Source organism: Triturus cristatus, chromosome 12, assembly GCF_964204655.1.
Source record: "Triturus cristatus chromosome 12, aTriCri1.1, whole genome shotgun sequence".
NCBI lineage: Eukaryota > Metazoa > Chordata > Amphibia > Caudata > Salamandridae > Triturus > Triturus cristatus.
Window position 1 is genome coordinate 178,920,212 of NC_140595.1, and position 25,712 is coordinate 178,945,923.

At 51.4% G+C, this 25,712-nt stretch overlaps 1 protein-coding gene across 10 annotated transcripts in view; it reads right to left on the minus strand.

Annotated features, from left to right (window-relative positions):
- The window catches only part of CNOT1 (CCR4-NOT transcription complex subunit 1), a 1,579,387-nt gene that overhangs the window by 123,601 nt on the left and 1,430,074 nt on the right, over positions 1–25,712 (minus strand). For all 10 annotated transcript variants that reach the window (XM_085638198.1, XM_085638193.1, XM_085638201.1 and 7 more), the window contains one exon: positions 1,004–1,153. In XM_085638198.1, the coding sequence (XP_085494324.1) occupies positions 1,004–1,153 (150 nt within the window). The remainder of the gene's footprint in view (positions 1–1,003; positions 1,154–25,712) is intronic.

A 25,712-nucleotide genomic window follows, 5' to 3' on the forward strand; every position in this document is an offset into this window, starting at 1 on the left:
GGACGACGCCTGGGCGGAGTCGCGTGATGTCGCCCCGGCGCGCAGGGATGCTGTGGCAAAAAGTTTACGGATCCGGTCTCACGCCTGGGGATAATTCTACGTGAAGGAATCTGCGGCTAGTAGTGTCTATCAGATCTGTAAAGTAACTGAAATGTAATCTCGAAACATTGACTTACCTGTAATTCAATCAACTGCATTTGGACCTGCTTTCAACTGTAAAACACTGCATAAGATTTTGCAAAGCATTTATTTCACTTACCTGCACCAGGCTTGGCTTGGCTCAATAAATAAAATAACTCAATATTTTTTATACAAACAAATTGGTCTGAGTTCAGTCTTTGTGTGACATTCGCTGCCTGTGTGTGTACAACAAATGCTTAACACTTCCCTCTGAAAAAAGCCTTCCTGCTCACCCACACTACCACAAATAGAGTAAGGTGTCATCTACTTTTACCTCTGCCTACCTTCGGGGTTCCACTGGACTCTGTGCACACTACACCTCACTTTGGTGGAGTATATACAGAGCCAGCTTCCTACACACCCACACTAGCTCTCCCTGAGGTTGAGTCATCGGTGTCCTTATCAAGATGCCCAACCTTGTTAATTTAGGACTGTAATTCCGTTTAAGAATGAAGCAATCGGTTTATGGTGCTTGCAAGAAACGCATAAATCCAGACAAAACTTTGTACACAGAGACTTTCCTCAGATATATTTAGTCGAGAGTCTCCCCGCCGCTGCATTTAACTAAACCTACTTGTTCCCGTTTTGCCAAATGCCTCGGCTTCATTTCTTTAAGGAAAATTCATATCCGAGCAACAGAACTGAGGTCTGGTTAGCAGGCCTCAGTGCCCTCAGTAAAACAATCAGCAGCATCAGTCCCAAAACTTGTGGGTGACCACGCAAAAAGATGCATTTACTTACAGTACCACACAGGGAACACGTGTAAATAACATGAACACCTCTGCGGTTGCATAACTGAATCCAAATTAGATGTGGTGCTCACCTGTAAGTTGCTGCGGAGCTCTGATAGGAAGGTGACTGGTGAGCGGGTCTTCAGATAAGAATCCAAATCCTTTTTGAACTGAGGTTGCATCACTCCAGTAAAGTTTGTGAGGATTCTAGGAGCAATGTTGATCTCACTCAGCATATCCACCTAAGAAAGGTCAAAAGAGAGAAGGATTTAGACAATTTTTATTAACTTTAGTAACGTAATAGAATTGCAAAGTTATGAGGAAAATTCTCTACTTACAGCCCCTGAACTAGCAAAATTCTAGCAGTGTTGCTCAAGGCATGTCGTCGCAAGAATCGAGAGCAACTCCAGTAATGTCGTTGAGAACAAGTCACTTACATTCAGAAATTCCTTTGCTGATAGACCTTTCCTCCTGATTGTCCACTGATATACCTTTCCTCCTGATTGTCCACTTTAAAGATTTCCCACTCTTTAGACATATTCAGAAAGGAAAATGCTACTTACCAGTATGCATCTGTTCTTGGCATGTAGAGCTGCAGAGATTCACACTTTGTGCATAAATCGCCATCTGGGGTTAAGCTCGGATGCTTGCACCTTGTTGTCTTGGAAGAAGACTTTTGTAGTCACGAGATGGGTGACTCCTCCCCTGGACGATAGTGCGCATGGACATCGACACCATCCTCAGATTGTTTTTCATCATGATGGGAAATGATGGAGTTTGTAAGAAACAGAAAATATGTCCATGTGAATGTATCTAAGCAAGATAATACTGGAACAGATACAGGTTCCGGGGAGGTGGGTGGACGTGTGAATCTCTGCAGCTCTACATGCAAAGAACAGATGCATACTGGTAAGTTGCATTTTCTGTTCGAGGCATGAGCTCCAGAATTCATACTGTTGCATAGACTGTACAGTAGTGTCTCCCTTAGTGGTGGTTACCTGTATTCGTTGCAGTGGTTTAGAAAAGTGTCTTAAAAACAGCCTGACCTACAGAAGCCTGTTGCTTCGCCTGCACTTCCACACAATAGTGTTTGGTGAAGGTGTGTGTAGTAGACCATGTCGCTGCTTTACAAATGTCCTCTAGGGGAACGTTATCTAAGAATACCATGGAAGCTCCTAGTTTGCGTGTTGAATGCACTCTAGGGGGAATTGTTAATGTGTGTTTTGCCTTCTGGTAGCATATTTGAATGCATTGGACTATCCACCGGGCGATTCCAGCTTTGGAGATGGGATTTCCTTTATGAGGTGGAGAGAAAGCTACAAACAGTTGGTTTCTGTTTCTAAAAGGTTTAGTCCTGTCAATGTAATAAAGTAAAGCTCTCTTGACCTCAAGTGTGTGAAGAGCTCTCTCTGCTACTGAGTCTGGGTTTCGGAAAAACACTGGTAAAGCTACAGATTGATTAAGATGGAAAGCAGAGATTACTTCGGGAAGGAATTTTGGATTTGTTTTAAGAACCACCTTGTTACGATGTATTTGTAAGAATGGTTCTTGTATGGTTAAAGCCTGGATCTCGCTTACTCTTCTAAGAGGTGGTTACGACGAGGAAAGCTTCTTTCCATGTAAGGTATTGCAATTCACATTTGTGTAAAGGCTCAAATGGGGGACCCATTAGTCTAGTAAGGACAATGCTTAGGTACCACACCGGAGAGGGAGGCAGTCTGGGTGGAATTATCCTCTTAAGGCCTTCCATAAAGGCTTTAATTGCGGGTACTCTAAACAATGACAAATTTTTGTTTTGCAGGTAGGCGGCGAGGGGAGCCAGATGTAATCTTATGGATGAGTATGCAAGATTACATCTTTGTAAATGCAGTAAATAGCAAATGATGTTCTGAATGGAAGCATCTAGCGGGACAATTGTTATTGCAGTAAATGACGAATCGCTTCCATTTGGCTGCATTGCAAGCTCTAGTAGTAGGGCATCTGTCTTCTTTGATAATGTTCATGCAGTCCGGTGGAAGGTTATGGTAACCAAACTCTAGGACTTCAGGAGCCAGATTGCTAGATTCAGTTGTGCTGGATCAGGGTGTCTCATCTCTCCATGGTTCTGCGTCAGCAGTCTTGGGGAGAGATGTAGCTTTTGGTGTGGAACTACAGAGAGTTCGAGGAGTGTTGTGAACCATGGTTACCGGGTGTGAGAAAGTGCCATCTTTCTTGCATGGTATGCCCCCACTGTGTCTTGTAAAAGAGGGCTGGGAGAGGCCTCTTCAAGAACCCAAACAAGACAAAGTGGACTATGTGCTTGGCCTAAGGTCCAGAATGGCTGAGTACATGGAGAAAGCATCCAAAAACCTTGAGGCCAGCCAGGAGCTTCAGAAGCACTGGTATGACCAAAAAGCTGCACTGGTTGAATTTCAACCTGGGCAACGGGTGTGGGTTTTGGAGCCAGTGGCACCAAGGGCCCTCCAAGATAGATGGAGTGGCCCTTACATTATCCTAGAGAGAAAGAGTGAGGTCACCTACTTAGTTGACCTGGGCACTAGCAGGACACCCAAAAGGGTTATCCATGTGAACCGCCTTAAGCTACACACTGACAGGGCTGACATCACCATGCTGATGGTGACTGATGAGGAGCAGGAAGCAGAGAGTGAACCTCTCCCTGACCTCCTCTCCTACAGCCCACAAGATGGGTCAGTAGATGGTGTGGTCTTTTCAGACACCCTATCTGCCCAACAGCAGACTGACTGCAAGCAAGTCTTGCAACAGTATGCTAGCCTCTTTTCCCTGACCCCTGGTCTGACAAACTGGCGTACCCATGATGTGGACACTGGTGACAGTGCACCTGTCAAGAACAAAATCTATCGCCAGTCAGACCAAATCAAGGAAAGCATCAAAGCGGAGGTCAGCAAGATGCTGGAGTTAGGGGTCATTGAACCCTCTGAGAGCCCCTGGGCTAGCCCAGTGGCTCTGGTCCCCAAACCTCATCAACAAGGTGGAAAGAGAGAGATGCGGTTCTGTGTGGACTATAGAGGGCTCAACTCTGTCACCAAGACATATGCTCACCTTATTCCAAGAGCAGATGAGCCGATAGATAAATTAGGGGCAGCCCAATTCCTCAGTAGCTTTGACTTAACTGCAGGGTACTGGCAGATTGGCATGGCCCCAGGAGCAAAAGAAAAGACAGCATTCTCCACACCTGATGGGCATTATCAGTTTACTGTGACGCCCTTTGGGTTAAAGAACGCCCCTGCCACCTTCCAGAGATTGGTGAACCATGTACTGGCTGGGCTAGAGTCCTTTAGTGCAGCTTATCTTGATGATATTGCTGTCTTTAGCTCCACCTGGCAGGATCACCTGATCCACCTTGGGAAGGTTTTAGAGGCTCTGCAGAGTGCAGGTCTCAATATCAAGGAGTCCAAATGCCAGATAGGGCAGGGCACTGTGGTGTACTTGGGCCAACTTGTAGATGGAGGCCAGGTACAACCCAAGATCCAGGCCATCCTGGACTGGGTAGCTCCAACCACCCAGACCCATGTCAGGGCATTCCTTGGCTTGACTGGGTACTACAGGAGGTTTGTGAAGGGATATGGGTCCATAGGTACCCCCCCTCACAGAACTCACCCCCAAGAAGATGCCCAAGAAGGTTAACTGGACAGTTAGTTGCCAAAAGGCTTTTGATACCCTGAACGAAGCAATGTGCTCAGCACCAATTCTAAAAGCTCCAGATTATGCCAAGCAGTTCTTAGTGCAGACTGATGCCTCTGAGCTAGGGATAGGAGCGGTCCTATCCCAGACCAATGATGAAGGCCAAGACCAACCTGTTGCTTTTATAAGCAGGAGGCTACTGCCCAGAGAGCAGTGTTGGAGTGCCATTGCGAGGGAAGCCTTTGCTGTGGTTTGGTCCCTGAAGAAGTTGAGGCCATACTTGTCTGGTACTCACTTCCTGGTTCAAACTGACAACAGACCTCTCAGGTGGCTAATGCAGATGAAAGCGGAAAATCCCAAACTACTAAGGTGGTCCATCTCCCTACAGGGAATGGACTTTGAAGTAGAACACAGACCAGGGACTGCCCATGCAGATGAACTTTCCAGGTTCTTCCACTTAGACAATGAAGACTCCATTAGGGCAAGGTTAGTCTCATCACCTTTCGTTTGGGGGTGATGGGGGGTGTTGGGGTATGTTGTGTGAGAAAGTGCCATCTTTCTTGCATGGTATGCAACCACTTTTTACTGAATTGCTGAATGTACTTTGAGTGTGCCCTGGACTCCTGCCAATCAGGGGCCCAGGGCCTATGTTCCTTCCCTAAACAAAAACCTCAAACCCAAATTGGCAAACCCTGGCCACATGTCAGCACCTGGTAAATGGTACCCTAGGTACCCAGGGTCTTGTGACCAGGGAAGGCCTCTAAGGGCTGCACCACTCATTGTGACACCCTTAGAGGCCCTTTACCCTAACACCCACACACTGCCCTTGCAGGCTGAGTGTCTGGGTACAAGACAAAACAAAAAGTCGACATGGCACACATCCCTGTGTGCCACGTCCACCACCTACACTGCCCTGGCATACATCAGCCACCCCTCTAGCTGGGTGCCCTATGCCAGTGGTGTTGGCACAGGAGCCTGAGCCCTGTGCCCCTACAGTACCCAGGTACCATTCCTGGGACCTTTAAGTGCAGTGCTGCCATTTAAGAGTACATGGTGCTGAGAGCTCGTCAAACACGAACTCCACACCACCATAATGGCAACACTGAAGACTGAGAAGTTTGGTAACAAACTTCTCAACACATTAAACCAGCACTGATGCCAGTGTGGGATTTAATGTACCAAGCACCACAGAGGGCATCTTAGAGATGCCCCCTGCTCTCCTGGGCCTGCAACAATGCACATCCTGTGCGAGGTGCTATGTCTCCTCCCCCAGGATGGGCAGGGGGAAGCTTCAAAGGCATGCCGCCTCTGTGAGCTTCCCCCGGCCACTTGCAACCCACACTCTGGCGGTAAGCCTGGCCGGAAACCCCAAGTAAGGACAGGGGATGTGCCAGCCTGCCAACCCCACCCCTCAGGTGTGGGAGGCGAGGTGAAGCACATCTCCGGGCGCTCACCATCTTGAAGATGGGAAGCCCTGCCCAATCAGGACTAGGCTACTGCCCCCCTCCCACAGGAGAGTGGCAGGATAGGGGGTGTACCCACCCCAGGGCAGGGACCCATTGGTCCCTACCCTTTACCTACATGTAACGCCCCAAAATCTAGTATTTAGGGGCACCCAGAACCTTAGATTCCAGATTCCAAAGAAGAACAAGAAGAAAGAAGACCTGCCGTGCAGCTGCTAAGAAGCGGAACACACCAACTGCTTTGGCCCAAGCCCTACCGGCCTGTCGACCCTCAAACCTGCTCCTGCTAAATCCCGGCACCTCCTGTGGCCAGCAACCTCACAAACCCTAGAAGACCTGGCTACCTTGTGACTCTGAGCATCTGGGACTCCCATGAGCAGTGGCTCTGCTCAAAGCAAGTTTCAAACCCCTAGCATCAGCCCAGAACCGTGAACTCTGCACACACTGCACCCGCCAAGCCTGGCCTGTGCCAGAGTGGACAAAGACCCCGAGGACATCCCCCTGGCGACTGTAACCCCGAAGCCATCACCCAAGGACCCACCTCAACGCTCCTGACGCCTGCAGCCTCAGAACCAGGGACCCCCCCCCACCGCGATCAACAAAGGTTAAGATTTCCCGACATCAAAAGGCACCCCTGCACTCTGCGGCCCCCTGTGCCCGACTCCTGGGTACCTACCTATCCTCCAGCTACCCAACTTACCTCTCGAAGTGGTGGTGACACCCGAAGAATCTTCGTCCCCGAGCTTGCAGCCTTTGTTCGTCCTTGAGCTTTCCCACTGAAATCCATTGAGCGCCCGAAGTCTCAAAAGCACCCTGCACCCAGCCACTCGAGTGGCCCTGGCAGTGCAACTTCTACGCCTACCTACTTCCCCATTTGCCCTGAGCAAGTGACCAGGAGCCCAGCTCCCACAGCCGCGTGACCTGCTAGTCAGCAGCCACCAACCAAGGCCCCCTAGCCTGCCATAGGATAACATTGGGCCTAATGAACAAGTTACTTACCTTCGGTAACAATATATCTGTAAGAAACATTAGTTAGATTCCTTACCTTAAAGTATCCCCAGGCATCAGGCTGGATCCGGAAAGATTTTTCGTCAGCAATACCCTTGCGCGTCGCTAGGCGTCGTCTGCAGCTCCGCGTCTGTCGTTCTGATCGCCGGGATGACGGAGTACTTAGACGCCGCCCTCGCGCGCTGACGTCAATTCTTGTACATAGCTTTCCACACCAGGAACGCAGAGCCATGCAAGAAACCGACACTGGTGCCATGAATCTAGGGCAGTGAAAGGGATGACCTTAACCCTAGATATCAGCTCGCAGAACGGGGAGGATGGGTGGGTCGGTGAGGAATCTAACTAACTAATGTTTCTTACAGATCTATCGTTACAGAAGGTAAGTAACTTGTTCATCTGAAAGAAACATGTTAGATTCCTTACCTTAGAATAGATAACCCAGCAATACCAAGCCCGGTAGTGGGTCTGCGAACCAAGATCACACCAGGAAGTCCTGGAGAACGGACCGGCCAAAGAAGCCGTCTCTCCGGACTTGGCTGTCCAGGCATTAATGCTTAGCAAACATGTGCAGCGAGGCCCACGTTGCTGCCTGACAAATGTCCTGCAGAGGGACTCCCCGTCCCAGTGCAGTAGGAGCACTGTGGCCCGAGTGGAATGGGCCCTCAGCCCCACAGGAGGATCCTTCTTAGCCAAGTAATAACAGGCCTTAATGCACGAAACGACCCACCGAGAGATGGTCCGCTTGTGCACTGCCCGCCCCTTCTTAGTGCCCACGTAGCCAACAAAAAGCTGGTCGTCCACCCGGAACTGTTTTGTGCGGTCCAGATAGGAGAGCGCACGTTTTGGGTCCAGACGGTGGAGCCTCTCTTCCTCTTTCGAGGGAGGCGGAAAGAAGGTGGGCAATGTAACAGACTGGCCGATGTGAAAGGCAGTAACCACCTTAGGGAGAAAGGAAGGACGAGTCCTGAGAACAACTTTGTCCGGATGGACAGACAGGAAAGAAGGTTTAGAAGAAAGAGCCTGGAGCTCACTCACTCTTCTGGCAGAGGTGATTGCAACCAGGAAAGCAGTCTTGAGAGTCAGAAGACTGAGAGGACAGTTATGAAGTGGCTCAAAAAGAACGCACATCAGATAGGTTAACACCAGGTTCAAATCCCACTGAGGCATTACGAAAGGGACAGGAGGAAACATGTGAGTAATGCCTTTAAAGAATCTAGCAACAGGGGACATGAAAAGAGAAGGCTGATCAGGAAGCCGTAAGAAGGCAGAAACAGCTGAAAGATATTCCTTGAGGGTGCCCAGAGCAGAGCCCTGCTGGGCCAGGGAAAGAAGAAAGAGGAGAACTTCAGAAAGAGGGGCAGAAAGGGGATCCACAGCCTTTGCTGTGCACCATGCCACAAATTTGTTCCACCTGCAGGCGTATACCGTTTTAGTGGAGGGACGCCTGGCTGCCAGAATGACATCTCAGACTTCAGGAGGCAAGTCAAATGGCATCAACTGTCGCCGCTCAATCTCCACGCATGGAGGTGGAGGCTGGACAGGTTCGGGTGGAGGACCATCCCCTGCTGCTGCGACAGAAGGTCCTCCTGAAGAGGCAGTCGAATCGGGGGCTCGATTGACAGACTGAGTAGCTCGGGATATCAGTATCTTCGTGCCCAATCCGGAGCCACAAGGAGGACTTGGGCCCGGTCACGCCTGATCTTCAGCACTCTGGGCAGAAGTGGTATAGGCGGAAAGGCGTACAACAGACCGCAAATCCACTCGTGACGAAAGGCGAGCGCCGCCTTGGAAACTCTAACACGCAGAACTGCTGACATTGCGCGTTCTCTCGGTGGCGAATAGATCCAACCAAGGCTCTCCCCACTGCCAAAAGAGGCCTTGCGCCACGTCAGAGTTTAGACGCCATTCGTGATCCATCATGCACCGGCGGCTGAGTTTGTCTGCTCAGGCGTTCAGAGAGCCCGCCAGATGTTGAACCACCAGGGTGATGCCCTGATGTTCCAGACATGTCCAGAGGTGCAGAGCCTCCTGTCAAAGGGTCCATGACCCCCACCCCGCCCTGTTTGTTGCAATACCACATGGCAGTGGTGTTGTCCGTGAACACCTGCACTACACTTACCCGGACAGAGGGAAGGAATGCCTTCAGTGCAAGTCGGATCGCCCTCAGCTCCAGAAGGTTGATATGGAGCCGGGACTCCGCCGGAGACCAGAGGCCTCTGATCTTCGCCTCTCCCATGTGGCCCCCCCATCCCAGGAGGGACGCATCAGTCACCACTACGTGCTCCGGTTGGGGTAGGGAGAGGGATCTGCCACTGCCCCAATCGCGGTCTGTGAGCCACCACTGCAACTGTCTCGCAGTGCCCTCTGAGATCAGGACGTGGTCGGACAGGTTGTCCCGATGCTGGGCCCACTGAAACTTCAGGTCCCACTGCAGAGCCCGCATTCGCCATCTGGCGTGATGCACCAACTGGATGCAGGAGGCCATCAGACCCAGAAGCCGCAGCACCAACCTGACCGAAACCCAGGATACATGCCGTAAGATGGGAATCCCAGCCTGAATATCCCGGTCCTGCTGTTCCGGAGGATAGGCCCGGAACTGCGCCGAGTCCAGAACCGCTCCGATGAAGAGGAGCTGCTGGGAGGGACTCAGATGCGACTTCGGCACATTGATGGAGAACCCCAGCAAATGCAAGAGGTCGGCCGTAGTCTGGAGGTGGGAGACAACCGCCTAAGGCGAGCCCGCCTACGACAACCAGTCGTCTAGATAGGGGAAGACTGGAACCCCTAATCTGCGCAGATGAGCTGCAACCACCGCCATCACTTTGGTGAACACACGAGGGGCACTGGTAAGGCCGAAGGGGAGCACGGCAAACTGAAAATGCTCCTGGCCCACCGTGAACCACAGGTAACGCCGGTGGGCTGGCAGGATGTGGAAATAAGCATCCTTCAAGTCCAACACTACCATCCAGTCTCCTGGATCCAGGGCAGCCAGAACCTGAGCTAGGGTAAGCATCTTGAACCTCTCCTTCCGGAGGAAGGCGTTGACGCTCCTGAGGTCCAAGATAGGGCGTAGGCCCCCTTTGCCCTTCTTGGGAACCAGAAAGTAGTGGGAACAACAACCACGACCTACTTCTGAACCAGAAACGCGCTCGATGGCCCCCTTGGCCAAGAGGGCCGTAACTTCCTCCTGCAGAAGTTGCAAGTGATCCCCCGAAATTCGGTGTCACTGCGGTGGCATGGCTGGAGGGGTCGCCTCGAAGGGGAGGGAGTAGCCCCTTCGGACGATTTGCAGCACCCACTTGTCCGATGTGATGGTGCGCCAGTGGAGCAGGTGATGGCGAACTCTGCCTCCCACTGGCGTGGAACGAGCCTGAAAGCTCGGACTAGGAGGGCTGTGAGGTGGATGCTGCTGGGGTAGATGTGGACGGACCGGCACGTTGTCCCCCTGTACCGCCTCAGCGGAATCCACGTCTGCGACCGCGTGGAGGTTGATTCTGCGGCCTGTGGCTAGTTGGACGTGAGGAGGCGCCCCTTCCTTGGTCACGAAAGGGACGAAAAGCGGAAGTTTGCGGGCGCAGGGCCAAAAGGCCCAAGCACTTGACCGTATCCCTGGAGTCCTTAAAGCGCTCCAGCGCACTATCCGCTTTGTCGCCAAAAAGGCGACTGCCATCAAAGGGCATGTCCATGAGGGTGCTCTGGACATCCCTGGACAAACTCGTGGACCGCAGGCAGGCGTGGCGACGAAGCGCCACCGTGGTCGACATTGCCCTGCGCAGCGAGTCTGTTGTGTCCAAGTCCACATCGGATTGCATGCCGTGCCGCATCCCGCCCCTCGGAGAGAGCCTGGGCGAGTCGTGTCCGGTCCTCCTCTGGACACTGGGGCAGCACGTCCTCCACCGTATCCCACAGGGGGTGGGAGTAACGGTCCAAAAGACACGCGGTGTTGATAGACCGCAACCCCAAACTAAGAGGAGAACAGCTTCTTCCCAAACTGTTCTAGTCTTTTGGATTCCCGATCCGGGGGAGAGGATGGGAAGGAGGTCTGGGAGGTAGAGGCCTGGATAACCAGGCTCTCGGGCGTGGGGTGTTGGGACAGAAAACTGGGGTCGCCCGGTGCAGGGCAGTGGCGCCGGGCCACATTCCGGTCCACAGGAGGAACTGTGGAGTGCTTGGACCAGGTGCCCTTCAGAACGCCAATGAGTGCTTCATTGAACTGCAGCAGAGGCTCCAAGGAGCTTGCTGACGGTTGAAGCACTTCAGTGAGGAGGTTCGTCCTCATGGGCCACAGCAGGCAGTTCTAGCCCAAGGGCTTCAGCCGCCTTGCGCAGCACCACAGAAAATGCAGCACCTTCCTCCGAAGCCAAGGTCGGAGGAGAGCTGAAGCCAGTGTCAGGGGAGGTGTCAAGACCACTGGCATCTCCCAGCTCGTCTGCCCAGTCCTGAGACAACTGGCCCTGCTGGGCCAGAGGGTCCTCAGACCCCTCCCAGTCGTCACCGTCATCCGACTCCTGGTATACAGGTGGAATGATCGGAGCCGGGCAGAAGATGAAATTGCCACCCATCGGCGTCGGGTGAGGCGCCTGACGGCGCCACTCCGACGCCGGACCAGGACCAGGACTAAACTGGGGAACGGCATCGTCTGGGGGTGGCACTGGAGGAGTCGGCGCGGCAGAGGGGTCGTGAGGTCGACCGGCGCAGACTCGGATCCAGGCCTGGATCCCCCGGGGACCTGCAGCTTCGGGACCGGAGTCGACGACGGCGCCGGGACCGGAGCCGCCGGCTCGCTAGGCCTCTCAGTCAAGCCTACGGGGTCCGAAGGCGCGCCAGCAGGCGTTGACGGTGGAGCCAGGTTCCTCATGGCCATGAGGAAGACACTGACCTCCGCCAGAGTTGAGTCAGTCCCAGGGACCGGAGGGAATGGGGACGGACGGGACCCCCTGCGGCTCCGACAGAGCCGCACGGGTGGCGCCACCCGAACCCTCTGCCGAGTCGCGCGAACGGCGAGGGGCAGTCAGAAGAGCGATGTCGCTTCTTCGACTTCATGCTGTGCTTCGACTTATCGAATTTCGATGACTTGGACCCCGACGAGCGGTGCGGGCTGCGGCTCCGCGATCAGTCCCTCGACCTCCTCCTCGACCGGGACCATGAGCTGCGCGGAGCATACTGTCGGTACTCTAGTAGCTTGTGGGACCGCTCCCGCCTAGCTTTCAAAGTCAAGGCCCGAATGTCGAGGCACGACTCGGCGTCGTGGTCGGTTCCAGGGCAATAGAGGCACCAGTGGTGGTGGTTCGTGACCGACATCAGTCGGTGACAGGAGTTACAAGCCTTAAAGCCAGGCATCCCTACCGGAGTTGATGTCGACAAGAATAGAACCAAAAGAGTTAAAAAAAAAAAAAAAAAAGTTTAGTCAAAAAGTGACTAAAAAAGGTATGCTCTTCCCGGATCGGCGCTTACTGACGTGGAAAAAAGAAGAACTGACGTCAGTGCGCGAGGGCGGCATCTAAGTACTCCGACGACGTCATCCCGGCGATCACGACGACGAACGCGGAGCCGCAGACGACGCCTAGTGACACGCAAGGGTATTGCTGACAAAAAATCTTTCCATATCCAGCCTGACGCCTGGGGATATTCTAAGGTGAGGAATCTAATGTGTTTCTTTCAGATATCAACCGAATAATGGAAATACTCACCTGCTATTAGGAGAGATCCAAGTGCTGGATCTTGATGCCCAGCACTCACCCTGAAAAGTACTCACAACCGTACTTATCACTGACCCAATTTTCTGCCATAGGAAATCATTGACTTTTTCTGTGAAATTTCTTCTAAGGGTCGATTTTTGCAAACTACAAATATTCTTTAAAAATCATACCAACTGTGAAAACTTAATTAATTACTTACTTGTTTTAGATAGAGGTCCCAGTACCGAGCCTAGGCGCCCAGCCCTGGATTACAAAAGTAACGAGAACCTACTTTACCCGTAACTTGAATTTTCTTCCATAGGAAACCATTGACTCTTTTTCTGTGTAATTTCTTCTGTCAATTTTGCAAACTTAAAATATTCGTTAAAAATCGCCTGTATAACTTAAACGCTGTGAGAAAGTGGCTCTGTATATACTGTTCCCAAATAGGTACAGTGTGTGCAGAGTCCACAGTCCCCAGAGGTTTGGCAGAGGCTAAAGTTAGATATAACCTCACTCTCTAAAGTGGTAGCTTGGTCGAGCAGTATGGCAGTATCAGAGGACAGTGTAAAGCATGTGTTGCACACACTCAGCCAGCAAATGGTCTCACACACTCAATAACTGAACTCTAGGCCAATGGTTTATATCTAAAAAAATATATGCTCGTTTTATTTTTAGAAACAAAAATAGGTATTAAAATATACTTTCTCAGAATGAGATGCTTTATATAAATACTCTTGCAGTATGCAATTGACTTTTGTAGAAAGTTACAAGTGGTTGCAATAGGCAGCACAATTCTAAACACAATAATGCATTGAGATTACTTTTAGGATTACTTTTGGAATTCCAGGACTGGATCCTAGATTCAGTCCTGGGTCAGTACTTAGAATCAAGTGATGAGTCTACTTAATTACTGTGATGATTTTTAAACAATATTTAACCATTTTAAAAGTTGACACTTAGAAAATATTTCAAAGAAAATAGTCAATGATTCCCTATGGAAGAAAATTCAAGTTGCAGGTACAGTATGTTCTCGTTACTTTTGTAATCCAGAACTGGGTGCCTAGACTCAGTACTAGGACCTTTATCCAAAACAGGTACGTAATTACGTATTCAGATATTTTACGATTTTTAAAGAATATTTAAAGATTGCCGAAATTGACACTTAGAAGAAGTTTCACAGAAAAACAGTCAATGATTTCCTATGGAAGAAAATTGGATTACGGGTATGTACAGTTGTAAGTATTTTTCGAGTCAGTGCTGGGCACCAAGATCCAGCACTGGGAGCTCACCTAAGAGCAGGTGAGTGTTTTCGTTACTCGGCTGATTTTTGGTGAATATTTTAAGATTTGAAAAGTCCACACTTAGAAGAAATTTCAGGAAAAAGCCAGTCAAAGTTACCCTATGGAGAAAGGAATATGCTACTTACCAGTATGCATCTGTTCTTGGCATGTAGAGCTGCAGATCTATACACTTTTGCATAGATCGCCATCTGGGGTTGGGCCCGGATGTTTGCAGTTTGTTTTTCTTCTTGGACAGTCTTTGGAAGTCACGAGTTCGGCGACTCCTCCTTCGGTCCGTACTGCGCATGGGCTTCTGCTCCATCCTCAGATTGTTTTTCGCCAGCAGGGAAAAGATGGAGCGTAGTGATAATAGTAAGAAACCCATGTGTGTTGTATCTAAATAAGATAGACTGGAACGGATACAGGTAGCCGGGGAGGCGGGTGGGCGTGTATAGATCTGCAGCTCCACATGCCAAGAACAGATGCATACTGGTAAGTAGCATATTCCGTTCGAGGCATATTAGCTGCAGATTATACACTTTTGCATAGATTATATAGCAGTACCCAACCTTAGCGGCGACCACCGGTATCCGTTGCAGTGGTTTGAAATAGTGTCTTTAGTACAGCCTGGCCCACACTAGCTTGTTGCTTGGAATGCACGTCTACACAGTAATGTTTTGTGAAGGTGTGCGGTGTTGACCATGTGGCTGCTTTGCAGATGTCATCTAAGGGTATGTTCCCTAGAAACGCCATAGAAGCCCCAATCTTTCTTGTAGAGTGGGCTTTAGGTGGAACAGATAATGTTCTTTTTGCTTTTTGATAGCAAATTTGTATGCACTTTACAATCCACCTAGCTATCCCTGATTTTGAGATGGGGTTGCCCTTATGTGGTGGAGAGAAGGAGACAAACAACTGTTTAGTCTTTCTGAAAGGTTGCGTTCTTTGTATGTAGTACAGTAAAGCCCTTTTAACATCAAGTGTATGTAGAGCCCTTTCCGCAACAGATTGAGGTTGTGAGAAAAAAAACAGTAATTCCACCGATTGATTGAGATGGAAGGGGGAAATGACTTTGGGCAAAAATTTGGGATTTGTGCGAAGTATCACCTTGCTGTGATGTATCTGTAAAAAGGGTTCTTGTATAGTGAACGCTTGTATCTCACTAACCCTTCTAAGGGAAGTGATAGCTACGAGCCAAGTGAGGAACTGTAGCTCACATTTATGCATTGGTTCGAAAGGCGGGCCCATGAGCCTTGTAAGAACTACGTTTAGATTCCATACAGGGGAAGGTGGTGCCCTGGGTGGAATTACTCTTTTAAGGCCTTCCATGAAGGCTTTAATAGCAGGCACTCTAAAAAGTGATAAATGCTGTCTGTTTTGCAGGTAAGCAGCAATTGCTACTAGGTGTAGACGTATGGATGAATATGCCAGGTTACACCTGTGAAGATGGAGCAGATAGCATATGATGTGCTGTATGGATGCATCTAAGGGGTCGATTGTATTGTTACGGCAGTAAACAACAAATCTCTTCCACTTTGCGGCATAGCATGCTCGAGTGGTAGGGCGTCTGGCTTCCCTGATCATGTTTATGCAATCAGGGGGAAGATTTAAGGTATCCAAATTCTAAGATTTCAGGAGCCAGATCGCAAGGTTGAGCTGAGCTGGGTCCGGGTGCCCGATTTCTCCATGGTTCTGGGTTAGGAGGCATGGGGACAGGTGCAGCTTTTGGTGTGGTACCACTGAGAGCTGTAGTAGTGTGGTGTACCACGGCTGCCTGGCCCATGTTGGAGCTACTAGAATGAGTCTGAGGGAGTGCTGTTGTAGCTTCCTTACCACTAATGGAATTAGTGGGAGAGGTGGAAAGGCGTATGCAAATTTGCCTGACCAGTTCATCCATATCGCATTGCCTTTGGACAATGGGTGTGGGTATCTGGCGGCGAAGCTTGGGCATTTTTTGTTTTCGTGGGTGGCGAAGAGGTCTATCTGAGGATGCCCCCACTTGTGGAAGAATGGGTGAAGAACTTGTGGACGCAGTTCCCATTCGTGCATTTGCTGCGTTTGTCTGCTGAGCAGATCTGCCATGGTGTTTTGTATGCCTGGGACGTGTTGTGCCAGGAGAAAGATTTTTTGTGGAATCGCCCATCTCCATATGCTCTGTGCTAAGCGGGAGAGCTGGGGAGAGTGTCCCCCCCCCCCCCTGTTTTTGAATATAATACATTGCAGTCATATTGTCTGTGCGAATTATGACTGCCTTGGCTGAAATTTGTTTCTGAAACGATTTCAGGGCTAGAAAGATCGCCAACAACTCCAGATGATTGATGTGGAGTAGCCTCTGTTGTGGCGTCCATAGACCTTGCACTGTGAGGTGTAATAGGTGCACTCCCCAGCCGGAGAGCGATGCGTCCGTTGTTAGGATCACCTGAGGAACCGGGTCCAGGAACGATCGCCCTTTGGAAAGGTTTGTGGTGTTCCACCACTGCAGAGAGCGATGGGTGTGACCGTCCACCAACACCAGATCCGTCAGCTGTCCCTGGGCCTGGTTCCACTGGCGTGCTAGGCACTCTTGGAGTGGACGCATGTGAAGTCTTGCATGAGGCACTATGAAAATGCAAGACGCCATCATCCCTATTAGTTTCATGAACACTTGCTGAAAGAGAGTGCTGAAGAAGGAACTTTTGGCGCAGGGCTTGCATGCTTGCGATCCTGGCTGAGTTGGGATAGGCTATAGCTTTTGAGGTGTCTATAGTGGCACCGAGGTATTGCTTTGTGTGAGAGGGTATCAAGTGGGACTTTTGGTGATTCACCGTAAAGCCTAGCTGGTGGAGTAGTTGTATGGTAGTGTTTGTATTTTGTACACACTGGTGGTAGGACGCGGCTTTTATGAGCCAGTCGTCCAGGTAGGGGAAGACGTGAATGTTTTGTCTTCGGAGGTGTGCTGCCACTACTGCCAGGCATTTGGTAAACACCCGTGGTGCGGTTGTGACCCCGAAGGGGAGAACCCTGAACTGATAATGTTGGTTGTCCACCACAAATCGGAGGTACTTTCTGTGAGCCGGGTGGATTGGGATATGAAAGTATGCATCTTTCAAATCCAGTGTAGTGAGAAAGTCTCCCTGACGGAGGAGTGGGAGAACTTGCTGAAGAGTTACCATATGAAAATGGTCTGAATGGATGTATGCATTTAGAGGCCGGAGGTCTAGAATGGGCCGTAGGGTCTCGTCTTTCTTCGGTATGAGAAAGTACAGAGAGTAGACCCCTAGATTTTGCTGATCGACAGGTACCTGCTCTATCGCGTGTTTTTGCAGGAGGGAGAGTACCTCTTGTTTCAGAAGTGTGGTGTGTTCTTGTGACATCGCACGGTGTCTGGGTGGAATATTTGGGGGGGGGGGGGGGGGTACAAGCTAGTTCGAGACAGTACCCTGACCGAATAATTTGGGTTACCCATTTGTCTGATGTTATGGCTTCCCAGGTGTGAAGGAAGTCCTGTAGTCTGCCCCCGACCGGAGTGGAATGGTCTGGGGGGAGCGGGGGAAAGTCATTGTGTGGGTGGTGTGGCAGAACGGGTGGTGTTGGTTTTGCCCCTGCATTTATTATTGTTCCCTCGATATCCACCTCTTTGGTAGCCATTTGAGAAGGTATTTTGAGGAGGAGACTTGTAGGAAGTGGAGGTGTTATCGGAAGAGTAACCTCTGCCAGAGCCTCGAAAAGAGGAACGGCGAAAGGAGCGTCTAGGGGTTTGTGATTGCAGGGCTCCCATAGACTTCGCCGTATCCTTATCCTTCTTCATTTTTTCCAGGGTTTCGTCTACTTTTGGGCCAAACAAGTGTTGTTGGTCAAAGGGGTGGTTTAAAATAGATGCTTGGACCTCTGGTTTAAAGCCTGAAATTCTGAGCCAGGCGTGACGGCGAAGCAGGACACTGGTGTTTATAGCCCTGGACGCCGTGTCTGCTGCGTCAAGTGCGCATTTGATAGAGGTGTTGGTAATAATCTTCCCCTCTTGTATTAGCTCATGAGCCTTATTCTTATATTTGTCCGGGAGATGCTGCATGAGAGCCTCCAGCTCATAGTAGTGCGCTCTATCGTACCTTGCCAGCAGCGCCTGTGTGTTGGCGATGCGCCACATATTGGCGGCTTGGGAGGCAGTGCGTTTGCCTGACGCTTCTAAAAGCTTGGACTCCTTATCAGGTGGTGGGGCCTCACCAGATGACTGAGAGTTGGAGCACTTCCTAGCTGTGGAGACCACTAGTGAGTCTAGGGGCGCAGGTCCCTTAATATAGACAGGATCTGTGGGGGCGGCCTTGTACTTTTTCTCTATTCTGGGGTTTAAGACCCTAGCTCTAACGGGGTCTTTGAAAACCTCTGTAGCATGCTTGGTCACCCCTGTAAGCATGGGTAATATAACGGTGGATTTATCTGCTATGTCAAATGTGTCAAGTAGGAAGTCTTCCTCAACTGGATCACTGTGTAATTCCACCCCATGGTAATGTGCCGCCCGTTGTAAGAGGTGGTGGAACCCCAGGGAGTCCTCTGGTGGAGACGGTCTGGATGGATAGAGATCATCCTGAGGCACATCTGGGACATCGGGATTGTGATAGTCCTCCCATGGGTCAGGTGTTCCCGGAGGAGTGGGGTCCTGCGGGGCATCTGTGGGATCATAGAATGTATCTCCGTGGTCATCAGGGTCTGGAGACGGGGTTGGAGACCGGTGAGGCAAGGGTGGAGAAGGTGGGGGAGGAGATGGAGGGGGTGGAGGAAATGGAGGGGGTGGAGTAGGAGTTGGTTTGTCCAAAAGTCTTTTCTTGACAGACAACATTAAGTGTCCAGTCCTTGGATCCTTTGTTAAAGTCTTCTGAAGAGGATCCGGTGCGAAAAGCTCCTCCGGCACCGATTCATCCATCGGTGCCGACGTTTTCGGAACCAAAGGCTTTGTCGGTTTATCCGCGCCGTGCTTTCTTGGGGTGTCCGATTTTTTGGTCGGCGCCGAGGCAGGCTTCGACGCCGAGGGGTTTGTGTTTGGTCGGCACCGAGAGGCCAGGTTTCGACACCGATGGCTTCGGAACGGAACTTGTTTTCTTCAGCGCCGAAGATTGTTTGTCGGCGCCACTAGGAGGCTGGCTCGAGCCAGAGCCGCCAGGAGACTTGTGATGCTTTTTTACCGGGCCCGAAGGTGGGGTGATGGAAGCAGTATGCTTGGCTTTCCCTAGGCCAGGAGGCGAAGGGGCAACCAGAGTCTTTCGGTATGGGCGCGGGAAGGGGGTAGAGTACTCACGACCCTCTGCGCCGGTGGGATCTCCTCCACATTGGAGTCGTCGGCCTCGGAAGCGCTGACGATATCTTCCTCCTGCTCGGTGTGCTGCTGTCCCGAAGCTCCGGTGTCTTCTCCGAAGATGTCAGGTGGAGCCGAGGTCAATGAGTGCGCCATGGTGCGTCAAGCTCGTCGATCCCGAATAGTCTTTTTCGATCGAAAAGACTTGCAGGCGGGGCAGTCTCGGGCCTCGTGTTTGGGAGAGAGGCAGAGGTTGCACACCTGATGGAGGTCGGTGTGGGGAAATTTAGACCCACATTTCGGGCACTTCTTAAAAGGAGTCCTTTCCATCGGCCGAGACCGGAGTCGAGATAGACCCGAAGGCCGCCGCCGATGTCTGGAATCGAGGAAGTGCCGAAGAGAGAGATGAAGAAGTCGATTTCGTCTAAAGAATCTCGATGGACGAGGATCTTTCGTCGAAGGTCGAACTGGAAGGGTTCGAAGCCGGAGCACCAAGTATTACATCCGAGCCCGATGGCGGAAAAAAACAATCTGAGGATGGAGCCGAAGCCCATGCGCAGTACGGACCGAAGGAGGAGTCACCGAAGTCGTAACTGTCCAAGAAGAAAAACAAACTGCAAACATCCGGGCCCAACACCAGATGGCGATCTATGCAAAAGTGTTTAATCTGCAGCTCATATGTGTGAGAAAGTGCCATCTTTCTTGCATGGTATGCCCCCACTTTTTGCTAAATTGCTGAATGTACTTCGATTGAGTGTACCCTGGGTTCCTGCCAATCAGGTGCCCAGGGCCTATGTTCCTTCCTTAAACCACACAAACTCCAAATTGGCAAACCCTAGCCACATGTCAGCCCCTAGTAAATGGTACCCTAGGTACCCAGGGCCTTGTGGCCAGGGAAGGCCTCTAAGGGCTGCAGCACTCATTGTGCCACCCTCAGAGGCCCTGTACCCTTACACACACACTGCCCTTGCAGGCTGAGTGTCTGGGTGCAGGACAAAACAAAGAGTCGACATGGCACACATCACTGTGTACCATGCCCATCACCTACACTGCCAAGGCATATGTCAGCCACCCCCCTAGCTGGGTGCATTACGCCTATGGTGTGGGCACAGGAGCAGGAGCCCTGTGCCCCTACAGTACCCGGGTCCATTCCTGGGCACTGTAAGTGCAGTGCTGTCATTTAAGAGTACATGGTGCTAAGAGCTTGTCAAACACGAGCTCCACAGCACCATATTGGCAACACTGAAGCCTGGGAAGTTTGGTATCAAACTTCTCAGCACATTGAACCCACACTGATGCCAGTGTAGGATTTAATGTACTAAGCACCCCAGAGGACATCTTAGAGATGCCCCCTTACAGCTAACTTACAATCCACGTCTGCTCTGAGGCTGCCCAGGCTGCCACACAGCAGACACGTTGCTGGACCCCTGGGTGGGAGAGCCCCTGCTCTCCCGGGCCTGCAACAATGCCCATCCTGGGTGAGGTGAGAAATCTCCTCCCCCAGGATGAGCAAAGGGAAGCTTCAAAGGCAGGCCGCCATTTGGAGTTTACCCAGGCCACTGCAACCCCCCACTCTGGCGGGAAGCTTGGCCGGAAACCCCATACAAGGACAGGGGATGTGCCAGCCTGCCCACCCCACCCCTCAGGTGGGGGAGGCGAGGTGAAGCACATCTCCGGGCTCTCGCCATCTTGAAGATGGGAGGCCCTACCCTATCAGGATTAGGCTACTGCCCCCCTCCCACAGGAGAGAGGCAGGATAGGGGGTGTACCCACCCCAGGACAAGGACCCATTGGTCCCTGGCCTTCACCTACCTGTAACGCCCCTAAATCTAGTATTTAGGGGCACCCTGAACCTTCCTTCCTGAGATTCCAGATAGAAAATTACAAGAAGAGCAAGAAGAACAAAGACCTGCCCTGCAGCTGCTAAAAAGAGAAGAAGACACCAACTGCTTAGGCCCCAGCCCTACCGGCCTGTCGACTCTCGAACCTGCACCAGCGCGGCATCTCTCGTGGCCAGCAACCTCACCAACCCCGGAGGACCTGGCTACCTTTTGGCTCTAAGCCCCTGGGACTCCCATGAGTAGAGGCTCTACTCAAGAAACCTATTTTTAACCCCTGGCAGCAGCCCGGAACCGCGGACCCAACACACTCTGCACCAGCCAAGCCTGGCCAGTGCCGGAGTGGACAAAGACCCTGAGGACGACCCCACGGCGACTGTGACCCCGAGTCCGACACCCAAGGACCCCCCTCGACATCCCGGAGGAAGCCTGCAGCCTCAGAACCAAGTGCCACCCCAACCGCGATCAACCAGAGGGTAAGATTCCCGACGTCAAAAGGCACCCCGGCGCCCGGCGGCCCCCTGTGCCCAATCCCGGGGTACCCACCTAACCTACAACTACCCAACTTACCTCTCGAAGTGGTGGTGGCACCTGAAACATCCTCGTCCCCGAGCCTGCAGCCTTTTTCCAAACCGGAACATTCCCATTGATTTCCATTGAGCGCCCGAAGGCTCAAAAGCACCCTGCACCCAGCCGCCCGAGTGGCCCTGGCAGTGCCCTCTCTACACTAACCTACTTCCCCACTTGCCCTGAGTAAGTGACCAGGAGCCCAGCTCCCACAGCCGCGTGGCTTGCCAGACAGCAGCCACCAACCAAGGCCCCCCCTATCCCTCATAGGATAACATTGGGCCTAACTCTCTCTGCACCCGGCCGTCCTGAAACCGTTGAGGGTAAACCAACTGTACCTGCCTGACACTGGGGGACCCCTGAGTCCATACCAGGAATTTCAACTCTGCCAGTCGAGTACTTACCCTTAAACCGCTAACTTCATTTTCCTCATAGGATAACATTGACTGGCTTTTTCTTCAAAAATCTTCTAAGTGTGAACTTTTCAAAACTGCAAAAATTCACCAAAAATCAGCCAAGTGACAAAAACGAATTTACTCACCTGCTCCTAGGTGAGCTCCCAGTGCTGGATCTTGGTGCCCAGCCCTGACCCTGAAAAGTGTTCACAACTATACTTACCTCTAACTCCTGTTTCTCCCATAGGAAACCATGGTCTGCTTTTCTGTGAAATTTCTTCTAAGTGTCTATTTTTGCAAATTTTAAATATTCTTTTAAAATCGTACCATTTCTGCAAACGAAATTACTTACCTGCTTTTGATAAGGACCCCAGTCCTGGGTCTAGGCACCCAGTCCTGGATTACTAAAGTAACGATAAAGTACTCTACCTGCAATTTGAATTTCTTGCCATAGAGATCCATTGAATGTTTTCTTTGAAATATTTTCTAAGTGCTAACTTTTGAAATAGCTAAATATTTAAAAATCATTACAGTTATTAAGTCGACTTTCATCACTTGATTCTGAATACTGACCCAAGGCTGGTTCTAGGAGCCAGACCTGGAATTCCAAAAGTAATCTGAAAAGTAATTTATTACAAATAACCTGAATTTACCATTGAGCTCAATGCATTGTTATGTTTAGGAAATAGGATTGTTTATTGCAACCAACTGTGACTGTTAACACAAATTTATTGCTTAAGACAAAAGTATTTATATCCAACCTCTCATTCTGAGAAAGTATATTTTTACCCCCTTTGTGGTTCTAAAAATAAAACAAGCATATATTTTATATATATATAAACCATTGACCTAGAGTTCAGTTATTGAGTGTGTGAAACCATTTGCTGACTGAGTGTGTACAATAAGAACAAGATACTTACCTTCGGTAACGATGTATCTGTAAGAAACATTAGTTAGTTAGATTCCTCACCTTAGAATATCCCCAGGCGTCAGACTGGATCCGGAAGATTTTTCGTCAGCAATACCCCTTGCGCGTCGCTAGGCGTCGTCTGCGGCTCCGCGTCTGTCGTCGGCGTCGTGCGCCGGAATGACGTCGGAGTACTTAGACGCCGCCCTCGCGCGCTGACGTCAGTTCTTGTACATAGCCTTCCGCGCCAGGAACGCAGAGCCATGCAAAGACCGACACTGGTGCCAAAAATAAAATCTAGGGGCCTGAAAAGGATAACCTTAACCCTAGATGTCAGTTCGCAGAACGGGGAGGATGGGTGGGTCGGTGAGGAATCTAACTAACTAATGTTTCTTACAGATACATCGTTACCGAAGGTAAGTAACTTGTTCATCTGAAAGAAACACGTTAGTTAGATTCCTCACCTTAGAATAGATACCCAAGCAATACCATCCCCGGTGGTGGGTCTGCGAACCAAGATCACACCAGAAAGTCCTGGAGGACAGAACGGCCAAAGAAGCCATCCCTCCGGACTTGGCTGTCAAGGCAATAATGCCTGGCAAACGTGTGTAACGAAGCCCACGTCGCCGCCTGACAGATGTCCTGCAAAGGGACTCCCCGTCCCAAAGCAGTAGTAGCCGCTGTGGCCCGAGTAGAATGGGCGCGCAGCCCAACAGGAGGGTCCTTTTTTGCCAAAGAATAGCAAATTTTGATACACAAAACGACCCACCGAGAGATGGTCCGGTTGTGCACAGCTTTCCCCTTCTTAGCGCCCACGTACCCAACAAAAAGCTGGTCGTCCACCCGGAACTGTTTTGTGCGGTCCAGATAAAAGGAGAGCGCACGTTTTGGGTCCAGACGGTGGAGCCTCTCTTCCTCTTTGGAAGGATGCGGAGGCGGAAAGAAGGTGGGCAAGGTGACAGACTGCCCAAGATGAAATGGAGTCACCACTTTCGGAAGAAAGGAAGGACGAGGCCGAAGGACAACCTTGTCCGGATGAACAGAGAGAAAAGGAGGCTTTGAAGATAAAGCCTGGAGCTCACTCACCCGTCTAGCCGAGGTGATGGCTACCAGAAAAGCAGTCTTAAGAGTCAGAAGACGAAGAGGACAATTGTGAAGAGGCTCGAAGGGAGCGCACATCAGGAATGTCAAGACCAGATTCAAGTCCCACTGAGGCATTACAAAAGGGACAGGAGGGAACGTGTGAGTAATGCCTTTGAGAAAGCGTGTAACCACAGGGGACTTGAAAAGAGAAGGCTGATCAGGAAGCCGCAAGAAGGCGGAGATGGCAGCAAGATAACCTTTCAGGGTGCCCAGGGCAGAGCCCTGCCGGGCCAAAGAAAGAAGAAAGAGGAGAACCTCAGAAAGAGGGGCGGAAAGGGGATCCACAGCCTTTGCTGTGCACCATGCCACAAATTTGTTCCACCGGCAGGCGTATACCGTCTTTGTGGAGGGACGCCTGGCTGCCAGAATGACATCACAGACTTCAGGAGGCAAGTCAAATGGCATCAACTGCCGCCGCTCAATCTCCACGCATGGAGGTGGAGGCTGGACAGGTTCGGGTGGAGGACCGTCCCCTGCTGCTGCGACAGAAGATCCTCCCGAAGGGGCAGACGTATCGGGGGATCGGTCAACAGACTGAGTAGCTCGGGATACCAGTATCTTCGTGCCCAATCCGGAGCCACCAAGATGACTTGGGCCCGGTCGTGCCTGATCTTCTTCAGCACTCTGGGCAGAAGTGATATAGGCGGAAAGGCGTACAACAGACCGCAACTCCACTCGTGACGAAAAGCGTCGCCGAGCGAGTGCCGCCTTGGAAATTCCAACGCGCAGAACTGCTGACATTGCGCGTTCTCTTCGGTGGCGAATAGATCTAACCAAGGCTCTCCCCACTGCTGAAAGAGACCTTGCGCCACTTCGGAGCTCAGACGCCATTCGTGATCCATCATGCACCGGCGGCTGAGTTCGTCCGCTCTGGCGTTCAGAGAGCCCGCCAGATGTTGAACCACTAGGGTGACGCCCTGGTGTTCCAGCCACGTCCAGAGGCGCAGAGCCTCCTGACAAAGGGTCCACGACCCCACCCCGCCATGTTTGTTGCAATACCACATGGCGGTGGTGTTGTCCGTGAACACCTGCACGACACTGCCCCTGACAGAGGGAAGGAAGGCTTTCAGTGCAAGTCGGATCGCTCTCAACTCCAACAGGTTGATGTGGAGACGAGACTCCGCCGGAGACCAGAGGCCTCTGATCTCCGCCTCTCCCATATGGCCACCCCAGCCCAGGAGGGACGCATCCGTCACTACGACATGCTCCGGTTGGGGAAGGGAGAGGCTCCTGCCCATGACCCAATCGCAGTCCGTGAGCCACCACTGCAACTGTTGTGCAGTGCCCTCCGAGATCAAGACATGGTCGGACAGGTTGCCGTGATGCTGGGCCCACTGAAACTTCAGGTCCCACTGCAGAGCCCGCATGCGCCGCCTGGCGTGATGCACTAGTAGGATGCAGGAGGCCATCAGCCCCAGAAGCCGCAACACTAGCCTGACCGAAACCCAGGATAGAGGCCGAAAGATGGGAATCAGGGCCGGTATATCCCGGACCCGCTGTTCCGGTGGATAGACCCGGAACTGCGCCGAATCGAGAACCGCTCCGATGAAGAGGAGCTTCTGAGAGGGACTCAGGTGTGACTTCGGCACGTTGATGGAAAACCCCAGCAAATGC